Source organism: Peromyscus eremicus, chromosome 7 (genome assembly GCF_949786415.1).
Source record: "Peromyscus eremicus chromosome 7, PerEre_H2_v1, whole genome shotgun sequence".
NCBI classification, from domain to species: Eukaryota; Metazoa; Chordata; class Mammalia; order Rodentia; family Cricetidae; genus Peromyscus; species Peromyscus eremicus.
This window is the reverse complement of record NC_081422.1, coordinates 52,950,439-52,961,520: the sequence shown is the minus strand read 5'-3', so window position 1 is coordinate 52,961,520 and position 11,082 is coordinate 52,950,439. Positions and strand designations below refer to the sequence as shown.

The window sequence follows — 11,082 nt, the reverse complement described above, 5'->3', positions numbered from 1 at the left end:
TCTGCTCCGTGGCTGCCAGGCTCCTGGTAGTGCAGTCTGCCTCAGGGCAGGGTGTCCTTCTCAGTGTCTGGGGGCAACCCTAAGATTCAGGATGGGGGGTGGGGGGCGTGTGTGAGGTGGGGCTGTCTGTCCATGTAGCTCTGCCCAGGAGGACAGAGGAGCTTCTGCATCTAGCCACAGTGACACCAACCCTGTGTTCCAAGTTCCTAGTCTTCCAGGTGAGCTTCTTTTAGCTTGCCTCCAGCTGCTGAGTTCCCTCTAGGACATGGCCCAGGCCAGCACTCACAGACCTCTATGGTGCTGGGGACTTGTAGTGGGAATGGTAGGGTTCAGCTCCCTTCAGGAACCCTGCCCTATGGAGGGGAAGGGAAATCGTGGGCCTCTAATTGTTTTAGGATGAGCTTTCTTGAAGGCTTTGGGGCCTGTGGGCCCGGATCCTTAGTATTTATGAATTTTATTATGACTGTGTTTGTTTAAATATATATATATATATATTTATAGCTCTATGCATTCCCCCCTCCCCAGCCCCTAGTTCTTGCCCTTGGCTTTCTGTTTGGTGGCCGTATAGGGTAGCACTGTCTGTGTGCTCTTGTCTGACACTGTCTGGGTGCTGCTGTTCCTTGTGACCCTCCGGGTCTGTTCTGGAGCCAATGTGGGGCCCAAGCGTCGGGTAGTCAACGGAGAGCGCCTGGTCTTGTGGGGGGCTGGGGAGGGCTTGAGGGGGCCTGAGTGTGGCTCCACATGGGCCAGCTCTGGGGCTAGGCCTGCCTCCTCCTCTGCCTCCTCCTCCTCACCATCCCCCTCTTCATCGTCACAGCACAGGGCATGGTAGAGTACTTTGTCACTGAACCGCACCCTCTCCCTCGTCCCTGGGGTCCGCTGGGGCACCTGACCCTTTGCAGGGCCAGCGCCGAAGGCCTCTTCGCTGGAGGAGTCTGGTGTCTCCACGCGTGGCCCATTGGGGATGGGCAGACCACCATTCATGAGCTGGTAGTCAGGGCCTGCGCCTGGCCGTGGTGCCTCGGGGCCATCCACAGAGTCTGACGGGGTAGAGACATCCAGGAAAGAACAGAACTCCCAGCTGTCTGAGAGGATATCGGCTGTCATGAAGTCCAGGTGGCCCAGGTCAAAGGGGCCGCCCACTCCCGCCTTGTCGCTGCTGGAGGTGCTGCTCACAGTGGCCGTGGTCCAGTCGTCCGGCTCCAGTTCAAAGTCAAAGTCAGAGGTTAGCTTGTCGATCTGACTCACCACCTGGCCAGGGAAGGGAGAGGAGATGAGAGGGGCGAGGTGTGTGTATGTGTGCCTCTGCCCTGCCCTTGGACACCTCCTGGCAGGTGACTCTGAAAGATGGTGGCTGAACTGAAGTCACAGGTTTGGCTGCTAAGAGCCCACATTGGGGCCGAGAAGGCAGCTCAGTTGGTGAAGAGCTTGCCTTACAAGCATGAGGACTTGCGTTTGACTCCTAGGACCCACCTTTTGGAAAAAAAAAAAAAAAAAAAAAAAGCTGGGCATGGTGGTGCATGCGTATAATCCTAGCCCCGGGGAAGTGGAAACAGGAGCATCCCTGGGGCTTGCTGGCCAGCCAGCCAAGCCTACTTGGCAAGTTCCAGGCCAGTGAGAGACTCAGTCTCAAGCATACACAAGGCCAAGTTGGACAAGGATGGACAGCTTGTGCTGTCCACTGGAGCGGGGGGTACTGCTTTCCACCAGGCACCCTGTCCATTCGCACATCCTTTTCTCTCAAGTACAGCTGCTATTTGGAATGAGGACAGTGTAGTGAACAAGGCTCCAGCTTGTACTGATTGAGACGGGGGGGGGGGGTGGGGGTGGGGGGGTCAGATAGGAGGGGTTGAGGGACTCCAGCAAGCCCTGGAGGCCTCCCGCCGGCTGACTCTAGAACGTGGTAGCTGGACTTGAAGTCAGTGGAGAGAAATGACGGAGTAGTCACAAAGAAGACTCTGCCCAGTCTTACTAAAGCATCCTGGACCCATCAGCTAGTGACTCACTCAGGGATCTCTTTCCAACCCCGGGGACTGGAACAACAAGTGTGTGGCACTGGCTGAGTCACCCTCCTCCTCTACCCTCACGCTCCAGAACCTCCTCCCTCCTTACCTTCCCTGCCCACTGATGAGTGGAGATCAATCTCAGCTTGTTGGGAAAAGGAATAAAGCCAGCATTCTTCGGGAAGCAATAAAGAGACCATCCATCCTGGCCCAGGGATGGTTGTTAAAGTCACTCATGGGGCAGCTCATCTGTGGAGGTCACTGTACCCTGCTCTGCCTGCCCATCTCCCAACAACCCAGAGGGAAGCTCTTGGCCTCTGAGCAGGCAGGCCCGGCAGGCAGATATACACTTGCCTGTGCGGTTGCCAGCACATACATCAGGGTAGAATGCATCGAGAGAGGGGGGCGCAGATTAGGCAAAGCCTAGGGATAGGACAGAGCATGAGGAGGATGAAGAGAGCAGAGTCAGGCCAAGACTCAAACATAAAACAAGAAAAACCAGTGGAGGGAACAAGTGTCTGAGTCACAGAGACTCGGGGACAAAGACCTCAGGAACTGTATCTAGCTCCAGCATCTGGCTGGCATTATCTGCCTGGGCTCAGGGTGGTCGGTTAGTAAGTTAACTAAGCAAGCCCTAATTCAGTCCTCATTACTGGGAACTGCTACCACTGTTGCATGCACGGTGAGGGGCAGGTGGCAACCGCCCCCAGGGAAAGCAGAAAGACACTGCCTGCAGCATCTGCGTCGGTGGGAGATGGGCTCTAGCTGCAAGTGACCTGACCGTCCCTATTCCTCTTAAGGTCTGTTTCTCAACCGAAGTGCGTGAACTAGTTTACCTCTAAGGGAGATTCTAGGAATCTGTGTCTTTAAGAGTCAGTATGAGAAGGTGTTTAGGTGGTGGATGCCAGGGATAGAAGAACTTCTCTGCTAAGAGGCCTGCAGCAAATCGGAGGAGTCAGGACATGGGGTGGGGGTGGGGGGGGGGAGACAGACTTTGGGCAAGTCACATACACTTGCTGGAACTCAAAATCATTTCCATCAAGTGCCTGGCCAAAGTTAGCAGAGCTTTGTAGGGATCAGTGAGGATGGTGGCAGGACTCAGAGGAACCCTGGTATCCAAGTGACATCATTTCATATCTTGGATCACCTACTACGTGCCACGTTTTCCACTTTCCAGCTCCCAGTGGCTGCCTCTTGTTTTGAAAGGCACTGGCCTGGTGGCCTGGGTGCTGGGGCAGCCTCAGGAGTGGCTCTGCCATGCAGGCAGTCACAGGCTCAGAGGGGACTCCCTGATCAGTGAGAGCTGTCACCAGCTGCTGCAGCCTGAGGCTGGGGGTGCCAGGAGGAGGAAGCTGGAGTTGAAAGGCTTGGCTGAGATCCCACAGACTCAGCTGAGGCTAGGCTGAGCAGAGAAGTCCAGCTTCTTGAAGCTCATCAGGAAAGAGCACCATCAGGCCCCAGGCCTGAGGGATAGACAGCAGGGATATCCCAGGTAGGCCCAACAGGAGCCTAGAAGCCTTGGAGCCCAGACATGCTCCTCTCGCTGGGAAAGCCCTGGCTGGCCACCTGTTCTAGAGGCTTTCTCATTGGCTCCCTTCTCTTCTTCATTAGCACCCTCTTTTGGTTTTACACTGGGTATGGAGGAAGGGAGAGAGGGATGTGGTCTTCAGGTCTCACGTCTGCCCCCTCTCGGCAGGAGAACTGAAGGCAGGTGTTAATCCACTTCTGAATTGTGGTCTCTAACTCTGACACTCCTCTCCTTGCTCAGGGGGATGAAGATGGATGAGATATCACCATATTTTAAACTCTAGCGTCAGGACAGACAAACCCGTCAGTACCTAGAGTCTGAAGCCAATGCTGGACTCCAACCCTGACTTCAGTACTTACGAGCTGCGCAACCTTAATCAAGTTACTCCGCTTTTAGCCTCTGTTTCTTCATCAGAGAATTCTAAGAGAATTCTCTCTGCTTGAGAGCCGCTGTGAGGACTTAACCTAATGCCCCTGGGAAAGCATGCAGAACAATGTAAAACAGCAACATCTACCTTGCACCAGTGAGCATGAGCACGTACCCAGGCCCAAGAGCAGATGGGACTCAGGCTTCACCTAAGAAATGCCACACTGATGAGCAAGTTTCAATGCCTGTTCAAAATGCCAGGATATGGTAGGTATGCCTTCCATGGCCCCATGTGCCAGCACTGCCCATTTTGCCTGAAGTGTGGGTGTGTCCCTTCAGAACAGAACTAGAAGAGCTCCATGAGGCCTATGGCTGTGAGCTCACAGGCAGGTGTGGTTTCCCCAAGACCTGACAAATGCCAGAAGTCAGGGTGAGAAAGGGAAGCCATGTGCCCGCAGTACCCAGCTTCTGTGTAGGGCCATGATTAGCTCATAAACCCACTAATCCTTCCCTGGTGTCTTGTTTCCCAGGTCAATGTGGAGAGCAAGTTTGGAACAGGCCTGAGCTACCTGCCTCTCTGCTCAGGCTGTCTTGAAATCTGTGATTTCTCTCCGAGATTTAATAATCATTTTGCCTACATATAATTTGGGATTGTCTTGGAGTGCAGAGAAATAATTATATACACAGAAGGAAAGAGGGGGAGAAAGGAGGAAGAACCAGAAAAATCTCTAGACTGGGGGTCTAGAGAGAGACTGCTGAATCTACCTGTGCTATTGCCCTTGCTGACAGGGAAACTGAGGCCCAGCACCTAGAAAGAGCTGAGTTAAAGCCAGAAGTGGAGTCTGACTCCTGGGTCTGGCGTCTTACAAACTATACTCATCTGTTCCAGAGAGGCCAAGGGTGAGCGCTTGGGAGGGAGGACAGGGCTGAGACAGAACCGAGGCCCTCTCCCAAGGGTGTCCCCAGCCTCTGTCTTGATCTCAGCCTTGCCCACCAACAGTAACTTCCTGCCAGCGCTGATCCCTGCTCTGCATTAGATTTCCTGATCAGCATCAGGACCACACCACCCCTCTGCCTCCAGCCCTTCCCTGTTCCCCAAACTTTTGAGCCTTCCCAACACCACCCCCTTTCCCCTCCAGCAAGTGGCCTCCCCCTCATCTCTCTGCACATTTTACAGAGCTGGAGCTCAGGCTGCCACTGGGGCTCACCTGGCATGCCCTTTCTCCCACCATCCATCCTCACTTCCTGGAAGAAGCCTGCTGGTCCCCAGCGGAGGGCGATGTTGGTCACAGCTATACTTTTACGCATGTATGTTGTGATGTGGCTGATGTCTGCCTGCCTAGTAGACAGCAGGCCAAAGAGAGGGCAAGGTTGGCTCTGTTTCACCCACCATTGTGCCCCTGGCTTGCCACAGATACCAGTCCATTCTATAAACACAGCTGTAGACCATGTGAAAGAAGGCTGGGAGGCCTCTTTGTTACAGACCTGGACCACCAGTACACCTGGCTGAACTCCCTCTCAGATGAATGCATGCGTACATGCTTATGTGCATGTGAATGTATGCATGCATGCTTGTGTGTGTGCATGTGTGTGTGTGTGTGTGCGCGCGCGCACGCGCGTGCACGCTTGTGTGGGTTCACATCCATTGAGGCCCCAACAGCCAGTGCTGAGGGACCAAGAGTCCCAGACCCAGAGTCCCCACTCCTTCCCTCTTTCCCAGCTCCCTGGGCAGCTGGTTACATAACTGGGGATTCTGCATTATTTATGACCACTGATTATTTTTTAATTCTGTGATTACATTGTTTATTATCTTCCTGGGGGGCTGTGGCATTGGGGAGATGGGGGTGAGCTGACCATGATTCATGGCTCTCATCCTGCAATTTGGCCTAATTGGCTAGGGAGCCTCTGTGAATCTGTCCAGAGGAGGAGAAGGCAAAGGAAAAAGGGAGGAAAAGAAGGCATGAAAAAAAAAAATAAGAAAAAAAAATCCACCCAAGTTGTACTGAGCTGCGGGTATTGAGCTGACCCACTTTGGCACAGCCCTGTGGTCCCCAGTTTTTCCTGTTCCAGCTCTTTTAGGCCACATTTATTTATCTCTTACTAGCAAAATCTATGGCTTTCCCTGCCACCTTTACACATGGCACCTGGCCGACAGACAGCTGGAAACAGGCTGCCACAGAGCCTACTTCCTATGCCAACCAGGTGGTGGGACCCTCCACCGCCACCTCAGGTCAAGGAGAGGCTGTATCTACCCTGTTCTGAGGTTTTGGGGACACAGAGATGACAGTACCCTTAAGTTAGGACCTACTCAAGACTCACTGATGATGTGGGGTACAGGTGGTCAATAAAGGATCACTTTTCAACCCCCATGGACCAGGAAGAAACAAGTACATGTTCAAGGTGAGCTCAAAATCTGATGGGCCAGGGATGAGGACCCCTTCACCCTGCCTGTGGGAGCTTTGAGTCTGTGGGCAGCAGGGGGAACAGGAAGGCAGAGTCTCACCCAGAAATATAACCAAGATATATTAAAAGTATGTGGCCTTCCACTGACAGCAAACTTGAGTTCCACACTCTGATTCACAGGTTCCATGGGATACCCTCCCTTGCCCCACGCCCAGACCCCTGCCCCTCTCTGCTCCACTTTCCACTGGCTTCCTGATGATCGGGCACACTCCCTCCTCAAGACCCTGGTGTCACAGCTCCCATCACCTGCAATATTCTTCCCCATAGACGTCTGCTGACCTTGTCCCTCATTTCTATGCACTTTATAGGAGCCCCTTTGTACCTCCATCCCTGTCACTGTCCTTTCCTCACTGGGTAGGAGATGGGACCACCTTCTGCAAATGACCTATTAGAGGTCCCTACCAGACAGCCAGGACCTGGCCCTGGCCTCCCTGCTTTTGGCTAAAAACCTTATGTGACTCAAGGCTGTGCAGGGAAGTGCTAGACTCATTCAGTAACAATACCTCGTGGGTGGCCAAGCCCTAGCTCCACGGAGAACATTTGCCTCACATGTATTAGGACCTCGGTTTGATACCTACCACTGCAAAGCAAAAACAGAACCAAAAGGATACGGAGCTGGCTTTGTGTATAGAAGGGAACACAGAATGAGTTGGTATCTTCCTCTTACAGATTGGGCCAACAGAAGCACAGAGAAGCAAAGTCACTTTCCCAGATTCACACAGTTCAGAAGGCAGCTGAACTAAGAACCGGACCAGAAATCTCTGGCTGCCTGGTATGTGCTCCTTGTCCCTTGGAATGATCTATGTCTCTAACTGAGATCCATGGAATCTGGGGAGCTTAGGGAGCCTGCTGGGTTTGGCCTGGCATCCTGGCATGTTGGGGAACCTGGGAGAAAGGGCTAATTAATGTCTGGCTGTCATGTCACATTCTGGGGCAGTTCAGGTTCAGCTTTCAAAGTGCTTTTGCATTCTTCACCTTACTTAGTCCCCTACCCAGACCCAGGGAGCTGTAGTGGGGGTTGGGAGGATGAGGAGAGGGAACTCCAAATCCTCTGGAAGTGTGATCTGGTATTGGCCCTCCCCCTTCAGGCAAAGCCTCCAACAACCTTGCAGCATCACTGGGAGGGACAAGTCATCAGTAGCCCCATTCAGTGAGGAGCAATGGAGGCTCAGGGAGAGGGCTTTGTGCTCAGGAGTGTGTGTGTGTGTGTGTGTGTGTGTGTGTGTGTGTGTGTGTGTGTGTGTGTGTGTTTGGGGTGTCTTCTGGGGCCAGAGGTGTCAGGCAGGAAGAGGAGGTAGAGACAGGAGGATGGTGAAGGGAGGCCAGAGGAGAATGGCAGAGCCGGCCGGCTCTTTGCTGCCTAGCTCCTTCCACAAGGTTCTCATGCAGTGCCCCTGCCAACCCCATGTTTAACTCTTGTCTCCACACTCAAGTATTTGGTCTGAGTTAGTGGCAATGAACAAGTGCTGCCCAGGGAGTCATGTGTGATGAGGGAATAGGGCCTTGTTCACTTTACCATGGGCCTACCCACAGCCCTGATAGAGAACCACCACAAAGGGCCTGAATGGAGCCACACAGACCAGCTTTATGTTCTCCTGAAGGACCTAGAGCTACATCAAAAGTTTAAAACCGGGACCTGAGATCCAGAGGAACTCCTGTCCCCAACCAACCCCAGCCCACAGAAAGTTGGTTATGATGGCTCTTCTGCCTGGGTCTCCCTTCCTCTCTGCCCATTACCTTACGTACACATCCCCTTTATGGGGGACTAGGGAGCTCTGAGGCTCAACCCCCCACCCAGCTGGGTACCATTGGCAGCGGGCAGGCCGTGGCATACGGGGTAGACTCTGGTTTCCATAGCAACCTGCCAAAGTCTTGGGTGGAGACACATGGCCTACAGATGTGGGGGAGGGGACTCATCACTCAATCCTGGTTCAGACCTCTGGTGTGTGCAGACTATCAACTGGAGCTCTGGGGTGAGGGACATGGGAATCAGTGAGTATAAAAGGGAAGATTGGGGGCATTTAAAAGCTCCACAAATTAACCTGGCACTTGGGCACCACATCACAAGCATCAAGCATCTCTTGGAAGCTCCTGTCAAAATGCTGAGGTTACACAATAGCCCACCTGCTGAAGCTCCAAATAGGCATTGGGAATCTTGAATTCTAGGCTCAATTCTGTCATGGGTAAGTTATGTAGCCTTGGGCAAGCCTGTTTCTTCAATAGTAAGTGGATAGTGTTTGCCTGGACTACCTGTGAGATCTCTTCAAGTTCTGGATGATTATGCTGAGGGAGAAGAGGCAGGGTCTGCCCCACTGGGAGTTGTACCAAAGCTGACTCCCAGGCTTATAGACAATATCAGCTCTGGTTGGGGTCCCATGTCCCTGCCTGAGGCTGAGACTTTGGACAGTTCTTGTGGCCCTAATAAAACCATAGAGCATCTAGAATTAAGACAGGGTAGGAGAGGATACCTAATCCTTTGGACTCATGAGGCCAGAGGAAGGGTTGTTCAGGGACCTGTGGCCTTTGGCTTCCAAACTGTATTATGGAGTCCAGACCATAGCAGCCCAGCATATGGGCAGAAGCTCCACCAGTTCTGCCTGCCCGAAGTGCCTCTCATTCCCACCTCTGAAGACAGGATCTCCTGGCAGCTTGCACGTAGCAGACCTTAGACCCCCATCTGCACTATTGTTAACAGGCCTGAGATCTCTGTCACCCTCCAACTCACAGCTCCCTTCAAACAACCCCTCTCCCTGCCTTAATTCAGGCCAGGCAGGAAAGCCACATTGTTCACAGCCTGCCCCATCTCCTCAGTCTCCTACAGGCCCCTCCCCCGATACACAGCTGGTAGGGGAGCTTGGGTTCATAACTCAGAATGATCCATTCTCCCTCTGTCTCTGCAGGGGCCCTGGTTACAAGGAGTTGGAAGTTGCCTAAAGCCCACCTGGCTGGTGAAATGGGACCCAGCGGGCAAATTCAGGCCAGCGGCTCAGAACGCTGGTCATGCATTTTGGACTTGAACACAGCCCAGGGGGCAGGGTGGAAGACATGTGTACCTCATTACTCCAGCAATGTGGGAAGCTGTAATTAAACTGGGCTCCGATTAGAAAGCCAGAGAGGGTTTCTCGGTGACTTTTTGGTCTTTGCAAAAACCATCCAGAAGCATGCCCTGTGAGAGGGGGGCACATATCCTTAAAGAGACCCATCTCTTCTTCAACGTACAGAAGGACCTCCGATCCCCACCAGGAGCTCCCAGCCACATTCTACTCTAGGACAGGGAGGCCACAACCAGTTTAAATCCCTCTCCCCTTCTGGAAATTAAAGGTTTGGAAGGGATACTTTTTGAGCTGGGCCTCAGGCAGTGGGGACTGGTTAAGTAATAGCCATCCACACTTTTCTAGAGTCCTTGCTCAGAGTCTGGTGGGTAAATAGTGGGGTCAAGGGACAGCTTAGGTTTCAGAAGAATGTGTCCCATTAAGAACGGAGTGGGGCAGATTTAATCCTCACTGGGCACCCTGAGTGTTAACTATAGAGCTGGGCCCCTGGCATCTGCTTAAGCAGTCACCACCACACCAAGGCCCCAGCAGCTCTGGGGATAGTGATTTTTAGCAAAACAGACTTGAGGAAGGAGAATGAGAAGGGTGGTCCTCTGTGGAGCGGGCCATGTGCACATAGCCTTGCACACTCAAACACACACAAATGTTTTGATGCTGAGCCCAGCCAGGCAGGGCTCGGGTTTTGTGTGGCCCCTGCTGGCCTCTCACTCACCTCCCTCAGCTCCTTAGCCACTTCTTTGAGTTCCCTCAGGATGCCTTCAAGTTGCCCGATGACCATCTTCATGCGCTGTCGAATCCGTTCTCTCTCTCCACCACTGTTGGGGTCGTCACTGGGCTGCCCGAGGTCCGGGGCACCCCGAATGTTCATCCTTCACCACGTGGCCGCAAGCCTGCCCATACTCGCCCCAGCGGGGCACACGCTTTGCCTGCCTCCACGGAGCCCCCCTCGGCCGGGCAGAGCTCCACATTTTAACGGCCCCCCAGCCTACCCTGGCCTTGGGCGGCCCTCACCCAGCCCCTGCAGCCTGCCACTCGACCTACTCTGCCTCTGGGTGGGGGATGGAGCACCCAGAGGGAGACCGAGTCTGACGGGGGAGGGGGGGGGTCAAGGTGAGGACACAGGAGGGCAAGGGGAGGGGCCTTAGGGCCCAAGAACAGCTTCCAGGACTTGAAGCGCCTGTGGTGTACAGAGCTGATCTTTGCCTGAATCTGGGTGTGGAGGCAGGGGGATGATTCTGCAAGGACTAGGGTAAGAGATGCCCTTGGGATGGGGGAAGGCAGCAATCCCCTCGCAACTCCTAGGCAGTTACAAAGGCAGCGGTCTCTAGAAGCAGCCGAACCTGCAGAGGGACGGTGGTCAGGGTCTTCCAGATGTGGAGGGGGCTCCAGATGTGAACAGCGCTGGAGAGGGACCTGGATTGGAGGAGGGCAGCCCCCTGCAGAAAGAGCGAGCCTGGCGTCAGCCCTCCCAGGCTGCTGCACCAGCCTGCTGCTGCTGCTGCCTCCCTCTTCTCCCTGCCTGCACCCTCCTTCCTCACTGGAGATTTATTTATTTATTTTTGTTTGTGGGGAGGGGTGGTGGAGGCAGATGGTTTTCAGCACACCCTTCTTCTATAGGGAGAGTGGAGGAGCCCCTGGTTTAGAGGCATAAGTCCTCAGCCTCCTCTGG

The 11,082-nt window shown here is 53.8% G+C and overlaps 1 protein-coding gene across 1 annotated transcript; it reads right to left on the bottom strand.

The window, feature by feature from the left end:
* Window positions 1-528: 528 nt before the first annotated feature.
* On the bottom strand, window positions 529-10,843 carry Insyn1 (inhibitory synaptic factor 1). Its single transcript, XM_059266938.1, has 2 exons — window positions 10,126-10,843; window positions 529-1,251 (listed from the first exon to the last, which is right to left on the bottom strand). The coding sequence occupies exons 1-2, from the start codon at window positions 10,279-10,281 to the stop codon at window positions 529-531; spliced, it is 879 nt and encodes a 292-aa protein (XP_059122921.1). The 5' UTR covers window positions 10,282-10,843.
* Between the last annotated feature and the right edge of the window lie 239 nt (window positions 10,844-11,082).